The sequence below is a fragment of the Microcebus murinus genome, chromosome 8, assembly GCF_040939455.1.
Source record: "Microcebus murinus isolate Inina chromosome 8, M.murinus_Inina_mat1.0, whole genome shotgun sequence".
Classification (NCBI taxonomy): Eukaryota; Metazoa; Chordata; class Mammalia; order Primates; family Cheirogaleidae; genus Microcebus; species Microcebus murinus.
In genome coordinates, this window is record NC_134111.1 from 75,699,963 (window position 1) to 75,718,181 (window position 18,219).

Sequence of the window (18,219 nt, forward strand, 5' to 3'; positions counted from 1 at the left end):
CTGGGTGGCCAGAGCATATCCCTGTAGCTCAGGGCACAGGTGGGATCCAACCCTAGACAGTATGCCATTTCATCATAGGGCTCACTCAACACACACACCTATACTCATATTAGGACCATTGAAACACTCCAGTTAACCTAACAAGCACATCTCTGAGACGTGGGAGAAAACCCAGAGTACCTGGAGAAAACTCATGTCTGTAAACTCCACACTGTGACTCTGGCTAGAAATCAATTTTTGTTTTCCTCATCAGTGTTATAATGAAGTGACATTATTCGAGGACTTGCTGTACATTGTTATGGCAGCCCTGGGAAACTTGTACAGTCACCCACATCATTATCTTTAATAGTGATGAAGAGGCTCAACAGGATTGAAGACAACTCTGAATCATTCAGAAATCTAGTCTTTTGAACTAAGTTAACTGATGGCCTTACTAAAATCCAGTAACATCTCTGGGCTCACCCAAATTCCTGAGGGGGGAGAGATTGGTATTTTTATTACTTGTAGTATTATCAGGTGAGATAAATTGCCTGTTGCCTGATGGTGGATTCAGTAGTGATCTAGATGATAAGCAGTACTTTTATATTAATTCTCTCTAGTATGAATTGATGCTTCATTTTTCTTTGTTTCATGGTGAATTTTGTTGATATTATATGCTCTATCTAATATGTTCCTTGGGGGAAGTGGCAGTGATTTTAACTGGATTAAAGTCATGGTTCGTTTCCTTGATGAAATGATATAGTTGTTAGAAAGCCAGCAGTGCTGCTGAATGATGAAGAGATATTAATAATATTCATCAGGTTTCTTTCTTTACACTGTTGTGCTTTCAGATTTTCTCCTTTTAGATGAAACCTGTGACCATTTCCCATCAAAAATGAATATATTTACCTGTACAAAATTTTTGAAGCCGTTAGATTTAGAACCACTGGAATAGGAGTTAAGACTAATTTAATTTGATACCGAGCACCGGAATAGAAGTCACTTTAATTTGACCAAAAGCACAGTCACCTGGAAGAGCATTGCTGCAAAATCAGTTGCAGTTAACATACCCAGTGGGTTGGGAGCAATAATAGTCAACACTTACTACTGTTTTTCTCATTTAGAAAGATATAACTTATAGTAAGCTGTACATCATGGTAGTTTGGAGTTTTGTCTCCTGAGCTTCTGAGTTTTGTAAGTTGTGACCAGCATTAAAACAAAAAAAGAATAGAAAATATCAGAGTATAACGCACATACAGTCATACACTGGAATAACAACCTTTTGGTCAACCTTACGGCACCTTTGGTCCCAATATATTAATATTATGATGGAACTGAAAAATTCCTATTACTTAGTGATGTCTTTCACATTTACTCACCACTCACTGTCTCACCCAGATCAACTTTCAGTCCTGTAAGTTCCATTCATAGTAAGTACCCTATACAGGTGTACCATTTTTTATCTTTTATACCATATTTTTACTGTGTCTTTTCTATGTTTAGATACATTTAGATAGACAACTGCTATTGTGTTACAATTGCTTATAGTATTTGGTACAGAAACATGCCATACAATTGACAAATAGCCAGGGAGCAATAGGCTATATACCTTATGCCTATAGCCTAGGTATATAGTGGGATATGCCATCAAGTATACCATCTAGGTTTGTGTAAGTACATCTGTGATGTTTGTCACACAATGATGAAATTGCCTAATGACAAATTTTTCAGAACATATCCCCATCATTAAGCCATGCATGACTGTATAAAGAAAAAGTATTGTTTTATGAGGTTTTTATTTTATTTTTTTTTTTTATTTATTTTTTTTTTTACAGAACATACTTCTGCAGAATGGTTTTTATTTTAGTTCTATGTTTATGTATGTGTACACTAGGTCTTAACTCAAAAAGCATTTTTTACACTCTTCTAATTAACTATAAAATGGTTCATTACTGGTAATAGTGATAATAAATTGACTATTTTCATGAAAAATCAGTTTTATCTTGATAAAGAGATCTCATTTGCTTTTGAGTTTTGTGAATTGAAATACTGCGTGGCCTATCTTTTGAATTAGGGAGCTTGCTACTCCTGAAAACATTTAAGCAGATCGTGTCAGAAATGTTACATGTAGGATGAGTTCCTGCTTCATTATGGAAAACTTCACTTCTGTGGTTCTTTCCATGTAATATTTTGTAATTCTAATGTATTTATGGTTCTATTCCTAGAAAATGATGTATTCTTTTTGTACAGTTTTTCAAGTTGTACTGAAAATAACCGCAGCCCAAATTGGCTTTGTTGAACTTGGAAGTTTTGCAAGAAACATGACTTTAGAATTTTTTACTAAGTCTTTACAAAATATTTTGTCTTGCAGTAGGAATTGTGTTCCACTCATTTTGCTTTTTATTTGTTTGTTAAAATGCTTTCCCATATTATTTAAATGGAAAATTTTTCTTTCTAATTGGAATCTATTTGGGGACCTTCTTCAAAAGCCTTAAATTTGTCTCTTTCAGGAATTTCAACCTGATTGTTTATATCTCTTATTTTCAGTTGCTGCAAATAAGTTTTAATTTGTTTTATGTTATTTTATAAAAGTGTTTTTCTTCACATATACATGTTCTTTTTGTTATAACAGCTTTATTGGGATATAGTCTACATACCATATAATACACCTATTTAAAGCGCAGAATTCAGTGCTTTTTAGCATATTCACAGGATTGTACAACTGTTACCACAATCAATTTTAGAACATTTTTCTCATCTCACAAAGAAGTTCCATGCTCATTAGTAGTAAGTATTCTCATTCATTCCTTCCCCCAGGCCCTGGCAACTGCTAATTTGCTTTCTGTCTCTATGAATTGGCCTATTCTGGACATTTATATAAATGTGACATCATGTAATACGTAGCCTTCTGTGCCTGGCTTTCACTAAGCATAATGTTTTCAAGGTTCATCTATGATGTGGCATATATCAGTATTTAATTTTTTTATTGCTCAGTAATATTCCATTATAGATATACTAAATTTTGTTTGTCTGTGTATCAATTGATGTACTTTCATTGTTTCTGTTTTTGGCTATCAAATAATACTGTTATGACATTTGTGTGTAAGTTTTTTGTGTAGAATATGTTTTTATATCTCTTGAGTATATATCTAAGAGTGGAATTGCTGGATTATATATGGTTGAGATGTAAAAGTTCTTTTTATATTCTGCATACTAGTCCCTTATCAGATATATGACTTGTAAATTTACCCCCACTTCCCATTCTGTGAATTGTCTTCACTTTCTGGCTGGTACACATTGAAGCACAGAAGTTTTAAATTTTGATAAAGTTTGATGTATCTAGTTTTCCTTTTGTTGCTATGGTTTTTGGTGTCATGGCTAAAAAATTGTTATCCAAGGCACAAAGATCTACACCTTTTCTTCTGAGAGTGTTATAATTTTAGCTTTTACATTTAGAGTTTCTGATCCATTTTTAGTTAATTTTTACATATGGTATAAGGTAGAAGATCTAACTTTTATTCTTTTGCACATGGATATCCAGTTGTCACACACTGTTGAAAAGACTAAATTTTCCCCATTAAATTATCTGGCATTCTTATAAAAAATCAATTCACTGTATATGAAACGTTTTGTCTCTGAACTCTCAATTCTATTCTCTTGATGTGTGTATCTGTCTTTTTGCCAGTACCATACTATACCTCACTGTCTTGGTTTGTCACTTTGTGGTCAGTTTTGAATTCAGGAAAGGTGAGTCCTCCAACTTTGTTCTTCTTTTTAAAGATTGTTTTGGCTATTCTGGATCCCTTGCATTTCTATATAATTTTTATTTATTTATTTATTTTTGAGACAGAGTCTCACTCTGATGCTCAGGCTAGAGTGCTGTGGCATCAGTCTAGCTCACAGCAGGCTTAAAACTCCTGAGCTCAAGCAGTCCTTCTGCCTCACCCTCTTGAGTAGCTGGGACTACAGGCATGTGCCACCATGCCCGGCTAATTTTTTCTATATATTTTTAGTTGGCTAGTTAATTTCTTTCTATTTTTAGTAGAGACGGGGTCTCACTCTTGCTCAGGCTAGTTTCGAACTGCTGACCTTGAGTGATCCGCCTGCCTCAGCCTCCCAGAGTGCTTGGATTACAGATGTGAGCCACGGCACCCAGCCACATTTCTATATAAATTTTAGAAGCCACTTGTCAATTTCTACAAGAAAGGAAGCTGGTGTTTGATAGAGATTGCATTGAATATACAGATAAATTTGGAGAGTATTGCCATCTTAACAATATTAAGTCATAAAGTCAATATGCATTGGATTTCTTTCCATGTATTTAGATTTTTTTCTTTTGTGTGGCAGACAGCATCTCATTCTGTTGCCCAGGCATGAGGGCAGTGATGTCATCACAGCTAATGGCAACCTCAAACTCCTGGGCTCAAGTGATTCTCCTGCCAGACCTCCAAGTAGCTGGGCCTACAGACATGCAACATGACACTCAGCTAATTTTTCTTATTTTTTTGTAGATATGAGGTCTCACTATGTTGCTCAGGCTGGTCTTGAACTTCTGACCTCAAGTGATTCTCCAGCCTTGGCCTCCCAAAGCACTAGGATTACAAGCATGAGACACTGTGCTCATGAGACACTGTGCTCAACCACTGTTAAATTTATTTCTAATAATTGTATTCTTTTGATGGTACTATAAATGAAATCATTTTCTTAATTTCACTCTTGGATTGTTCATTGTTAGTATATAGAAATATAGTTGATTTTTGTATATTGATTCTGCAACTTTGCTGAACTGTTTTATTGGCTCTAATAGTTTTTTTGTGGCTTCATTAGGATCTGCAAGCAAATGACTTTATTTCTTACTTTCTAATCTGGCTGTCTTTTATATCTTTGTTCTCTTTTTTTTCCTTTTTATTAATTTTTATTTTTTGCCTAATTTCTCTGGGTAGAATCTCTAGTTCAACGTTAGATAGAATGGGGGAGCCAACATTTTTGTCTTGTTTCTGATCTTAGGGGGAAAGTTTTCAGTTTTTACCATTAAGTATGATTAGTTGGAGATTTTTCACAGATGCTCTTTATCACATTGAGAAAGTTTCCTTCTATTACTAGTTTCTTTAGTGTTTTAGTCATGAAAGGATGTTATATATTTCCTAAGACATTAAATAAATATTGATTAGTACTTATTTGTCTTGCCACATGGAAAATATTAATAATACTAGTCTTTCAAATTTTCTTCCCTCATTTTCTCTCTTCTTCTTTGAGGGGAAAGCAGAGATAAACATGAGTTATTTGCAATAAATACCTGTTTTGAAATTCAAAACACTGATTGAGGACTGTTGAATAGTCACTAATTTACTTCATTTAAAAATTACAAAATGTGTTGAAAGTGGGATAATGGACATGTTTTCTTGGGGGAATCTCATAACATCTAGGTTAACCTGTTATAAATAAAGAAGATTAGTTTAAGTGAATCTTTTTGTTGTTTGTTTAGAGACAAGGTTTCTCTCTGTCACTCAGGCTGGAGTGCAAGTATGGTAGTATGATCACACTTTACTGCAGCCTTGCACTCTCGGGCTTAAATCTTCTGTCCTCCTGCCTCAGCCTCCCGAGTAGCTAGGACTTCTGGCACACACCACCATGCCCAGCTAATTTTTAAATTTTTTGTAGAGATGAAGTCTTGCTGTGTTGCTCAGGTTTAAGTGAATCTTAAAATTCTTATCCTCAAATTTCAATGATCTGTGACTTTATAGGTCATATGTATCACATGGTCCCCTAACATGAAATCTAGTACTCATTAGTAGTTATTCCCAATTTCCCTCCACATACACACCCTCATCTAGCCATAGGTAACTATTGATTTACAGTCTGTTTCTCTTTCTTCACCTATTTTGGATATTTTATATAAATAGAATCATATAATTTGTGGTTGTTTGTGACTGGCTTCATGGTTCATCCATGTTTTAGCATGTATCAGTATTTCATTTCTTTTTTTTCACTGTGGCAAAAATCACATAACATAAAATTCATCCAATGATTTCCAAGTGTACAGTACAATATTGTCAACCATAAACAGATTGTTATGCAACAGATCCTCAGAATCCCCCTATCATGCATGACTAAAACTCTACATCCACCAAACACAACTCCCCATTCCTCTCACCATCCTCCCCCGGCCCCTGGCCACCAACTACCATTTGACTTTCTGTTTCTGTGAGTTTGACTACTTTAGATACTTTATATAAGTGAAATCATGTAGTATGTGGTCTTTTGTGATAGGCTTATTTCTCTTAGCATAATGTCCTCAAGGTTCATTACTGTTATAGCATGTGATAGGATTTACTTCTTTTTCAAAGACTGAATAATAGTCTAGTGTATGTGTGTGTGTGTGTGTGTACTTTTTGTTTATCTTTTGTGATAGGCTTATTTCTCAGCATAATGTCCTCAAGGTTCATTACTGTTATAGCATGTGATAGGATTTACTTCTTTTTTCAAAGACTGAATAATAGTCATGTGTGTGTGTGTGTGTGTGTATTTTTTGTTTATCCATTCATCTATCAATGGACTTTTAAGTTGCTTCTACCTCTTGGCTATTATGAATAATACTGCAGTGAACATGGGTGCAATAGGCTGAATTGTGTCCCTCTCAAATTCATAGTTGAAACTCTAACCCCCAATGTGACTGTGTTTGTAGATAGGTCCTGTAAGGAGGTGATAATGGTTAAATGAGATCATAAGGTTGGGGCCTAACCCAATAGGGCTGATGCCATTATACGAAGAGCAAGACACCAGATCTCTTTACCTACACCATATAAAGACACAGCAAGAAGGCAGCCAACTGTAAGCCAGGAAGAGAGCCACACCAGGAATTGATGGCTGGTACCTAGGCCAAACTCTTGGAAGTTTACACGTGGTTTCCTCTAAACTTTGACTCCTGTGGCTTTTTCCTTTGCTGATTTTGATTTGTATTATTTTGCTGTAGTAAATGATAGCCTTGAATATGGCTGTGTGCTGAATTCTGTGGGTCTCAGGGACCCCCAACACAATCAAATTCAGGAGCATCCTAAAGAGGCATCTTATGAAGATTTTGATCTTTTTCCCACTGTGTTCTCTCTCAGACATGGGAATGCTCGGCAGAATGACAATTTAATCTGTTGTGATCTGTCTATAGAAGTATATATATTAAGGGATAATTATTTCATCTTTAGAGGATTATTTGCTTTATAAAAGGATTCACCTTTACATTGGAAAAATAAAGGACCTTCTTACTTGATTTACTATAATTGAATTTAAAAATTTGAGTTTATACCAAATTTTATAGGGATGTTTCTGTCATATTAAGACTCTTCTTTTCATGTATTTCATAACAGAATTGTAGTGATATTCTGAAATCCCAGTTGTATTTGTCCTGAGAGATTTGTATTCTGGGAAAGGAATACTGTTGCTTTAGTTATTTGCCCCATAACTGCAAGGTTCCTGTGTTGTTTATTTTAGATAGTTCATTTTGACACTTAGATAAACAGAAGCCAAATATACAAGCATGCCCAGAATTAGTCCCTGAACTTCGTTCCAGGGTAAAGATAAGGCATTTAGAGTTTTCCAGCACAGATAAATACATTACAGCTACTGAAAAATGGGTGTTATGTGATTTGGATTGTTTAGAATGAAGGGAAGGTCTTTAAAAAATTTTTGCCAAGAAAACCTAAAGGAAAATTTATATTCATCCATAGATCCTACCTTTCAGAAGATTATAGATTAGGCATAAGAGTCTGTGACTCAATAAAACACTTTTTTGTAACATGAATGAAAAATATTGTGTGAACCTTCAGGGAAGCAAGATAAAAAAAAAATGGGTATATATATTGAAGGCCCTGGTTAGTGGGGCTTACAGTTGTAATCCCACTACTTTGGGAGGCTGAAGCTGAAGAATTTTTTGAGACCAGGAGGTCGAGACCAGCCTGGGCAACATAGTGAGACCTCATTTCTACAAAAAGAAAAAAAAAAAAAGTTTAAAAATTAGCTGGGAGTGGTGGGCATATGCCTATAGTCCTAGCCTCTCAGAGGGCAAAAGCAGGAGGATTGCTTGAGCCCAAGAGTTTGAGGTTATAGTAAACTACGATCCTGTCATGGCATTCTTGCCGCGGCTACAGAATAAGATCCTGTCTTAAAAAAAAAAGAAAAATATTTAAAAATTCCCCTGAACTTGTTCTGTTCAGCTTTATACTATTTAGCCTTTTTAAAAATGGACTTAATTGAGGTACAAACTATATATGTTTAAACTGTACATTTGATAAGTTTTTATAATTGTATATACTCATGAAACTTCTCCACCATAATCAGTATACAGTATATTTTCATCTTTCCCTGAAGATTCTTAGTGCCCACTTATAAGCTGCTTCAGTAACTTTGCTGGCTTCTTTAGGCAACTGTGGCTTTAATTCATTAAAAGCTCACTACAATTTCAATCAGCTGGGAGGAATGACAGCACAGACAAAAGACACGTTTTTTTTTTTTTTCCTGAGGCAGAGAATCTCACTCTCTTGCCTGGGCTCGAGTGCCATGGCATCAGCTAGCTCACAGCAACCTCAAACTGCTGGGTTCAAGCAATCCCCCTGCTTCAGCCTCCAGGGTAGCTAGGACTACAGGCATGCACCACTATGCTTCACTAATTTTTTTCTATTTTTAGTTGTTTGGCTAGTTTCTTTCTATTTTATAGTAGAGATGGGGTCTCGCTCTTGCTCAGGCTGATCTCAAACTCCTGAGCTCAAGCAATCCTCCCGCCTCAGCCTCCCAGAGTGCTAGGATTACAGGTGTGAGCCTCCGCACCCTGCCGAAAGACACATTTTTAAACTGAACTTTTCATGGTTGCCATACCATGTGGCCAATCCACTCATCTGAATTTTCCATCAAATACATTGGGCTGAATGGGAAAAACAAACTATTGGTAGCACCTTGAAATTCACTTTTAGAAGCCATGATCACACCCAATTCCAAACCTGTCTTTATAGTTTAGGGAATTTAATGGAAATCCATTTTCTTCTACAAAGTCTACCAAATCTTCAAATGAGTACTTATAAAATACTTCACTTTTCGTAGTCATTAATACATAAATAAGCAAATAAGTTCTAGAATTTTGGGGCCCGACGGGAATGAATTGTGAGTACTTGATAAAAGACAGTGGGGGTAGTTGTGAAAGTGCTATCCATTAGCCAAAGTGAAGCATACACTAGTTATTCTGTTAGATTTAGTGGTAAACATAAGAAGTCTATCTTCTTGAACCGTCAAATCCACAACCAAGGATAGTTCATCATTTAATGTTTTGTAACACTGCAAAAACCTCTATATGAATCAGCAAGTTCAGAAGGTCACTGAGCTTGTTGAGTTCTTTTTTTTTTTTTTTTTTTTTTTTTTTTTTTTTTTTGAGACACAGGGTCTTGCTCTGTTGCTCAGGCTAGAGTACAGTGGCTTCATCATAGCTCACTGCAAGCTTAAACTGCTGGACTCAAGCAGTCCTCCTACTTCAGCCTCCCAAACAGCTGGGACTATAGGCAGGCGTGGGGCTTATTTTTCTTTTTATAGGGGCTGGGAGTCTTGATCTTGCTTGGGCTGGTCTCGAACTGGCCTCAAGGGATCCTCCACCCTTAGCCTCCTAAAGTGCTAGGATTATAGGTGTGAGCCACCACAAACTGCCTGAATTCTTTTTATTCTCTGACAAAGGGCATGGTGCTATGTGTGAAGGGGTAGAAGTTGTACACCATTAAATAATTTGGCAGGGGGTATTTCTTGTATTTTTTGCCTGTATTTTCATTTCTCTGATCTTTGAAACACTTGCTGCACTTGTATTTGGAAAGTGGTTGTGGTCTACAAATTTTATAAGTATATGCTGTCCATTTGAAAGTCTATTTATTGGTTGGCTGTTGTAATTAAGCAATTTTCTGCTTTCATCACAACATTAATAATGAGGCCAGTGAGCCTGGAGATCTGATGTCCAAGGCAGCAGAATAAAGTCTGCCCCAGCTCTCAAGATATAATTCACCTTCTGTATGTGTTCTCTCTGGCCCCTGGCTGATTGGATGGTGCCTGTCAACATTGAGGGCAGATGTTCCCCAGCTAGCCCACTTAGACTCACACACCAATCTCCTCTGGAAACACCCTCACAGACACACCCCAAATAGTGCTTTACCAAGTTTCTAGGTATTCTTTAATTCAGTCAAGTTGACACCTAAATTAAGTCCACCCCTTGTCAACTTGGCACCCATATGAATCTCCTTAAACCATACTTAATTTCCAAATAATACCATAACATGGTAATAGGTCTGCCTAACATGATGCAACAAACATGAAGCAACTATCCTTTGTACAACCAAAAATGCGCTAATCCCTTTCCCAGGATTTGGCTTTCAGGATTTCAACATTTGGGATTGTGATTTTCAAGATTTTAGACATTAAGGGTTTTAAACTTTAAGGATTTTGATCTTTTGGGATTTCAACATTTGGGATTATGGCAACTGGGATTGTGTCTTCTGGGATTATGATCAGCATTGTTTTGTTTTATTCCTACTTTTTCTACATTACTTATTGAAGAATTCAAAACTTTATACAGAGTGTGGCGGAGGTGGAGCGAAGAAAAAAAAAGAAAAAAAAACTTTATACAGATATATTGTTGAGATTGATTTTAACAAATGGCATTGAAAAAGCTACAAATGCTCTGCTACAAAATGGATTTTTTTTTGTTTTGACTAGAGCAGTTTACCTAGAATTCTTGCAAGGAAATCTTTGTGTTATATAGTAATTTGATGAATCATAACTTAAAGGAAAGTATTACTCTTAAAATAGCAAATTATAATTGGCCTACACTAATGCTACCATCATAAAATAATTTCATAGAAGTAGACTAAAATTATTTTAAGAAAAAAATTATTTAGTGAAAACTGAGAGATGTTAAAGATATGATTTAGTCCTCTCTAATTATACTTTTATTGATCTGATAGTCCATTCAGCTTAGTTTTGCAGGGAGGGAGGCACAGAGGAGGTTGGACTTTAGTTTGGTTTTTTTTTCTTCTAAAAGAAGAATTTTAGATTTCAATTATCAAATTATATAACAATAATTTAAAAAATTTACACAGATGTCCAGGCCTTTAGCTACTTTTCAATGGTAAAAGAAATCCAGGAAAAATGAAAACTTTTTGTTTTGTATCTATTCTTTTAAAGAATGTACCTTTTTCTTTTTAAAATTAAATAAGGCACTTTTTGTGCCTACTTTTCTGCCTACTTTCAGTGATAAAACCTACTCATTAACTCAATGTTCAGTCCAAAATTCTAGTCAAAATGGATAACAGAAGATGGGGGCTGGGGGTAAAATTAGAATATCTTAGTTGTAGAAAACTAGAGATACTAAATTCATAAATTTTTTATGATTTTCTGACAATTAGGACAAAAAGGGAAACAGTAGGTTATATAGATAGCCTCAATGTCTGGTTAGGTAAGGAACATTTAACCTGAGTCAAGAAATGGGGTGGGACAGAGAGAAAGAATTATGTATTATGGATAGATGCCTTTTCAGATTTATATCACAGATTTTTTGTTTTTACTTTGAATTCTAAGTGAATCTTTGTATCGTATGTACTTTTTATATGTAGAAATATATTTGATTTAATCTTTATGATTAATTAGGTAAAATCTGCAAATTAAGGAATAACCTAAGGAAATACTGTTGTTAAATGTGGAAGATAATCTAGTAAATATAATGAAACTTGTCATTAAAGGAATTTGAATATATACATGTGATAATAATATGGTAGATCATAATTAGGCTAATATTCTAGAATTAGGGGGTTTTTTTGGTTTGGTTTTTTTTTTTTTTTGAGACAGAGTCTTACTCTGTTGCCAGGGCTAGAGTGCCGTGGCATCAGCCTAACTCACAGCAACCTCAAACTCCTGGGCTCAAGCAATCCTTCTGCCTCAGCCTCCTGAGTAGCTGGGACTATAGGCATGTGCCACCATACCCGGCTAATTTTTTCTGTATATTTTTAGTTGGCCAATTAATTCTTTCTATTTTTAGTGGAAACAGGGGTCTCGCTCTTGCTCAGGCTGGTTTCGAACTCCTGACTTTGAGTGATCTGCCCGCCTCGGCCTCCCAGGGTGCTAGAATTACAGGCATGAGCCACCATGCCTGGGCCTAGAATTAGTTTTTTTTTTTTTTTTTTTTTTTTTTTTTTTTTTTAAGGTACATTTCAGAAGTGAACTAGAATTAGTTTTTATAAATAGATTATACTATATTTTCTGGCTATTTAGTTGATATTAGTAAATATCTTCTAGAAGACTGCCTACAGTGGTTTTTTGTTTTGTTTTGTTTTAGTACATTATAGCATGATGTCCAATTGAAGTGGTTTTAAATGTACAAATCAAGTCACATTTATTTCTCACTAATTACTGTCTGTGATTTGGTTTCTCTAATCCAAAGTGTTTGAGGGATAGAACTCTATATTACTCCTTTGTGAATACCCTATTTCCTAGCCAAATACTTTGAAGATACATTCCATTATTATAAATATGATACATCTGTGTGTCTGAGTTGGCTTGGACACATGTTGTTGGCTCTTTCATTTCTTCTCCAGAGCTTAGTTCTTAGTTTTGTTCAGAAACATTATTTTAATAAAACACAGTGCTCATGAATCAAGCCACACCAAATAGATACACATACTAAATAAAGAAATACACAGGAAGCCCATGAGGAATACATTGGCCAAATGTACTAGCCTGTTATTCTGGCGAGTCAAACACATTAGAAAAATCTTTCCAAATAAAAAGAGACCAAAAGTGACCAAATAAAGATTAGATGTTACTTTTGATAATCTTTTACTTTGGTATTCTCAGAAATTTTGGTAAATATTAGCTGATAAATTATGTGGCAAATGTTCTACAAAAATTAGATCAAATCATCTGTATGGGGAAAGACAGATTGGCAATAAAAATACATTAGGGGCCAGGCGCAGTGACTCATGCCTATAATCCTAGCACTTAAGGAGGCCAAGGCGAGAGGGTTGCTTGAGCCAGGAGTTCAGAGCAACATAGTGAGACCTCATCTCTACAAAAAATAAGAAAAATTAGGCAGGTGTGGTGATGTATGACTGTAGTCTCAACTTTTTGGGAGGCTGAGGCAGGAGGATCACTTGAGCCCAGGAGTTTGAGGTTGCAGTGAGCTATGATGACGCCATTGCACTCTAGAGCTAGTGACAGAGCTAGACCCCGTCTCAAAAACAAAAAAAAAACCCCTACAACATTACATTTTCCCTTTACAGTAAGGAGTGTTGAGCATTTATTTTTCTGGCTATTATATTGATACTTCAAATAATGGAAAGTCATTTTCTTTTTGATTTTTAAATACAGATTTATTAAGCTATAATTTATATGCCATGAAATTCACTCATTTTAAGTAAACAATTCAGTGAAACTTTTTGGTTTTTGGTGACTTTACAGAGTTTTGCAACCATTACCATAATCTAGTTTTAGAATATATACATATCACTCCCAAAAGAAACCATGTACCCATTTGTAGTCACTCTCCACATCATTAATTTACCATGCCTAATGATGTATGTAATTTTCTACAACTGACTATAAAATATGATACAGTGAGTATTGTAGAATTTCTGAAATTATTCAGCCTCCAGGTTTATTTTAAAGGCTTGGTATGTTACTGTGCAGACATTTTCTTTAATACTGTTTCTTTATTTGGACAGCAATATTATTTAATAAGAGAAAGAATGGTGAGAATAATTTTAGTAAGAGGTGATTGCTTTTGGGAAATGAATTTTAAAATTTGCTTCTTGTTTGGAGGTTACAAAGGAATTAATGAATAGAAAGAAGTTATTGAATAAATGTAAAATTACAAATTTATTCAAGGATTTGAATTCAAAGGATTTAATGGGGAAATTATTAAATAATAATGTCATTCAAATAAGACTAAGATGTTACACAGTAATGTTTTGCAAAGATTATCATAAAATTAATTTGTCATTCCTTTATTTCCGAAATTGTAGCTTCCCAGAATCAAGAACGGCTATGTGCATTTAAAGACCCATATCAACAAGACCTCGGGATAGGTGAGAGTCGAATCTCTCATGAAAATGGGACAATATTGTGCTCAAAAGGTAGCACCTGCTATGGCCTTTGGGAGAAATCTAAAGGGGACATAAATCTCGTAAAACAAGGCAAGTGTTACTTTTCTTATCTGAAATGATTTTGTGTTTTATGTAATTGAAATTCATCTAAAAAGGATATGGAGATAGATTAAAATGCTCTCCAGAAAATAAGTAAATTCAAAAGTATATCTATGTATCTATCCATCCATCCACAAGCCCCAAATTTATAAAAGGTTTTTTTAGCTTATTTTAATAGCATCTTTCTTATTATAGTGTTATACATGCTCATTGTATGAAATTTGGAAAACACAGAAAACTGTAAAGAAAAGCAAAAGTCTACAATAATATGCTGTTTTTATTGTATTAGTTTGTCTCCTTCACGTGTATTTTCTACATACTTCTATGTTTATTTGTGTGTGTATTTTCCCAACGTTAGGATGATACTATATAATTTCATACCTAGTTTTTTCCAATTTAATTATATCATGAGCATTTTTCCATGTCTTTAAATATTCTCTGAAAACATTTTTAAACTCTGCACAATATTTCCTTGTATATATGCATCAGAGTTTACTTCCACATAACTCTATTGTATTGTAGGACATTATGTTGTTTTTGTGGTTTCACCATAATACACAATATTTCAGTGAACAAATTTGAACATAAGTCTTTGTGATTGTTTCCTTGAAATAGATTTCTTGACATAAAATTATTAGGTTATAAAATATGAATATTTTAAAGGCTTGGCATAAAAATTTCCATATTGCTCTCTTTTTTTTTTTTTTTTTTGAGACAGAGTCTCGCTTTGTTGCCCAGGCTAGAGTGAGTGCCATGGCGTCAGCCTAGCTCACAGCAACCTCAAACTCCTGGGCTCGAGTGATCCTTCTGCCTCAGCTTCCCGGGTAGCTGGGACTACAGGCATGCGCCACCGTGCCCGGCTAATTTTTTTTTTTTTTTATATATATATCAGTTGGCCAATTAATTTCTTTTCTATTTATAGTAGAGACGGGGTCTCGCTCTTGCTCAGGCTGGTTTTGAACTCCTGACCTTGAGCAATCCGCCCGCCTCGGCCTCCCAAGAGCTAGGATTACAGGCGTGAGCCACAGCGCCCGGCCTATATTGCTCTCTTAATTAATTAATTAATTAATTAATTTAGAGATAGCGTCTTACTCTGTTGCCCAGGCTGGAGTGCAGTGACATGATCATAGCTCACTGCAGCTTCGAACTCCTGGGCTCAAGCTCTTCTCCTGCCTCAGCCTCCCAAGCAGCTGGGACCACAGGCACGTACCACCCTGGATAATTTTTTTTGTTTTGTTTTGTTTTGTAGAGGTGGGGTCTGGCTATATTGCTCAGGCTGGTCTCAAACTTCTGGCCTCAAGCAATCCTCCTGCCTCAGACTCCCAAAGTACTGGGTTACAGGCATGAGGCACTATGCCTGGCCTCCATATGGCTTTCTAAAAATATTACTCGTTTACATTCCCTCCAGCATTGTATGAGAGTATTTGTGTTACTGAATCCTTGTTATAATGTGTGTTGTTATTTTTTAAACCTAGAACAATTTAATTAGTACAGACAAAAATTAAATTTTACTGCTGCTTTAACAATTCTTAGGTTAACCATGGAGTTAAACATTTTGTTCGTGGCTTTTTTATTCCTATGAGATGTCTTATATCCTTTGACATTTTTGTTTCTTAAAAAAATGTGTTTCCTGGCCTGGGGCGGTGGCTCAAGCCTGTAATCCTAGCACTGTGGGAGGCCGAGGCGGGCGGATTGCTCGAGGTCAGGAATTCGAAACCAGCCTGAGCAAGAGCAAGACCCCGTCTCTACTATAAATAGAAAGAAATTAATTGGCCAACTAATATATATATATAAAATTAGCCGGGCATGGTGGTGCATGCCTGTAGTCCCAGCTACCCGGGAGGCTGAGGCAGCAGGATTGCTTGAGCCCAGGAGTTTGAGGTTGCTGTGAGCTAGGCTGACGCCACGGCACTCACTCTAGCCTGTGCAACAAAGCGAGACTCTGTCTCAAAAAAAAAAAAAAAAAATGTGTTTCCTATTGATTTGCAAAACTGTTTTATAGCTTATGTTTACTCACTGTCTCACATTTATTGCAATTATTTCTTAGTTTGTTATTTCCTTTTAGTTTTCTTTATCATATTGACTCCTAATTTATTTATATTAATATTGATTTGTAGGATGTTGGTCTCACATTGGAGACCCCCAAGAGTGTCACTATGAAGAATGTGTAGTAACCACCACTCCTCCCTCAATTCAGAATGGAACATACCGTTTCTGCTGTTGTAGCACAGATTTATGTAATGTCAACTTTACTGAGAATTTTCCACCTCCTGACACAACACCACTCAGTAAGTAATTAAAGTAACTTACTTTTCTTTGTATTTTCCTTCTTTTGAGATTTGCAAAATATAAAACAAATATTAAAAATACTCAGGGTTAGTAGGAGTGAGAGGGAGAATTCCATCATCATAACATTACATCTAGCCAACAAATGAAATCCAAAAGAGATGGACCAGGATTTCCAACAAATCAGTATATTACCAAATAAGTTTGAACCAAAATATAATATTTGTATAACCTATAATGAGGGAAATTTGGCAAGATTAAGAAAACTACATGTGTACTTATTCTTCTACCCAGCTTTCTCATTTCTAGGAATTTATTTGGAAGATACATCTCCGATAGTACAAAATACATAGTTATTCATTACAGTATTATATGTAACTATATAATATTGGAAAGTAAATGTGCAAGAATAGGAGATTAGTTGAAATATACTATAATATGTACATGTAATGGAATACTAACTATATAGCTATAAGAAAAAAAATAAGGTCTCTATGAACTGACATGGAGTAATTTCCAGAGATAATGTTAGGTGCAAAAAAGCATATATAGTATGCTATCTTTTGTGTAAGGCTGGAAGGAAAATAAACATGTCTATTATCTACTTACCTTTATAAAAAGATCCAAGGAATGGGGTGGAAAGGACATGAAAAGGAATGACAGTTCTCTAATGTAGCTCTTTGTATGTAATTTTTACTGTTGGTACCACGTCAGTATTCTACATATGCAAAAAATTTATTTAGGATAAAAGGGAGAGAAGAACCTCAAACTGAAAGAAATCAACCCAATTTTATTTCATATAAATATAATAATCATGCTGAAGAGAAAAAGAACTAATCCAAATGATTTACACAGTATTTGTCAATGCACACTCTTTTGGGCAAGATGAGATATATGGGGTGGGAGGAGAGTTGCAAAAAATACTCTTTTTAGAATATTTGTTTTTTAATATTGTGGGCAAAGCAATTCTGAAACAATTGTAGATGTATTATAGCAACAGTCCCCAACCTTTTTGGCACTAGGGACCAGTTTCATGGAAGACAGTTTTTCCACAGACTGGGATGGAGGATATGGGAGGAACAGGATGGTTTCAGGATGATTGAAATACATTACATTTATTGTGCAGTCAAACCTCTCTGTTAATGATAATCTATATTTGCAGCCACTCCCAGCGCTAGCATCACCACCTCAGCTCCACCTCAAATCATCAGGCATTAGATTTTTATAAGGAGTGCGCAACCTAGATCCCTTGCTTGGGCACTTTACAATGGGGTTTGCGCTCCTATGAGAATCTATTACCACCGCTGATCTGACAGGAGATGAACCTCAGGCGGTGATGTGAGTGATGGGCAGTGGCTGTAAATACAGATGAAGCTTTGCTGGCTTGCCTGCAGCTCACTTCTATTTTTAGCTCTTTGAGGTATCTCCATATTACTTTCCATAGAGGTTGTACTAGTTTGCAGTTCCACCAGCAGTGTATGAGTATTCCTATCTCTCCACATCCATGCCAACATTTTTTGTTTTAGGACTTTGATAAAAGCCATTCTCTCTGGAATTAAGTGATATTTCATTGTCATTTTGATTTGTATTTTTCTGATGATTAGAGATGTTGAGCATTTTTTCATATGTTTGTTGGCCATAAGTCTATCTTCTTTTGAAAATTTCTGTTCATGTCCTTTTCCCACTTATTAATGGGGTTGTTTGATTTTTTTCTCGGTGATTTTCCTGAGTCCTATATAGA

At 35.5% G+C, this 18,219-nt stretch overlaps 1 protein-coding gene across 1 annotated transcript in view; it reads left to right on the forward strand.

The window, feature by feature from the left end:
- BMPR2 (bone morphogenetic protein receptor type 2) overlaps positions 1 to 18,219 on the forward strand; it is a 145,896-nt gene that overhangs the window by 67,851 nt on the left and 59,826 nt on the right. The window contains exons 2-3 of the mRNA XM_012738960.3: positions 14,013 to 14,183; positions 16,310 to 16,480. Coding sequence (XP_012594414.1) covers positions 14,013 to 14,183; positions 16,310 to 16,480 — 342 coding nt within the window. The remainder of the gene's footprint in view (positions 1 to 14,012; positions 14,184 to 16,309; positions 16,481 to 18,219) is intronic.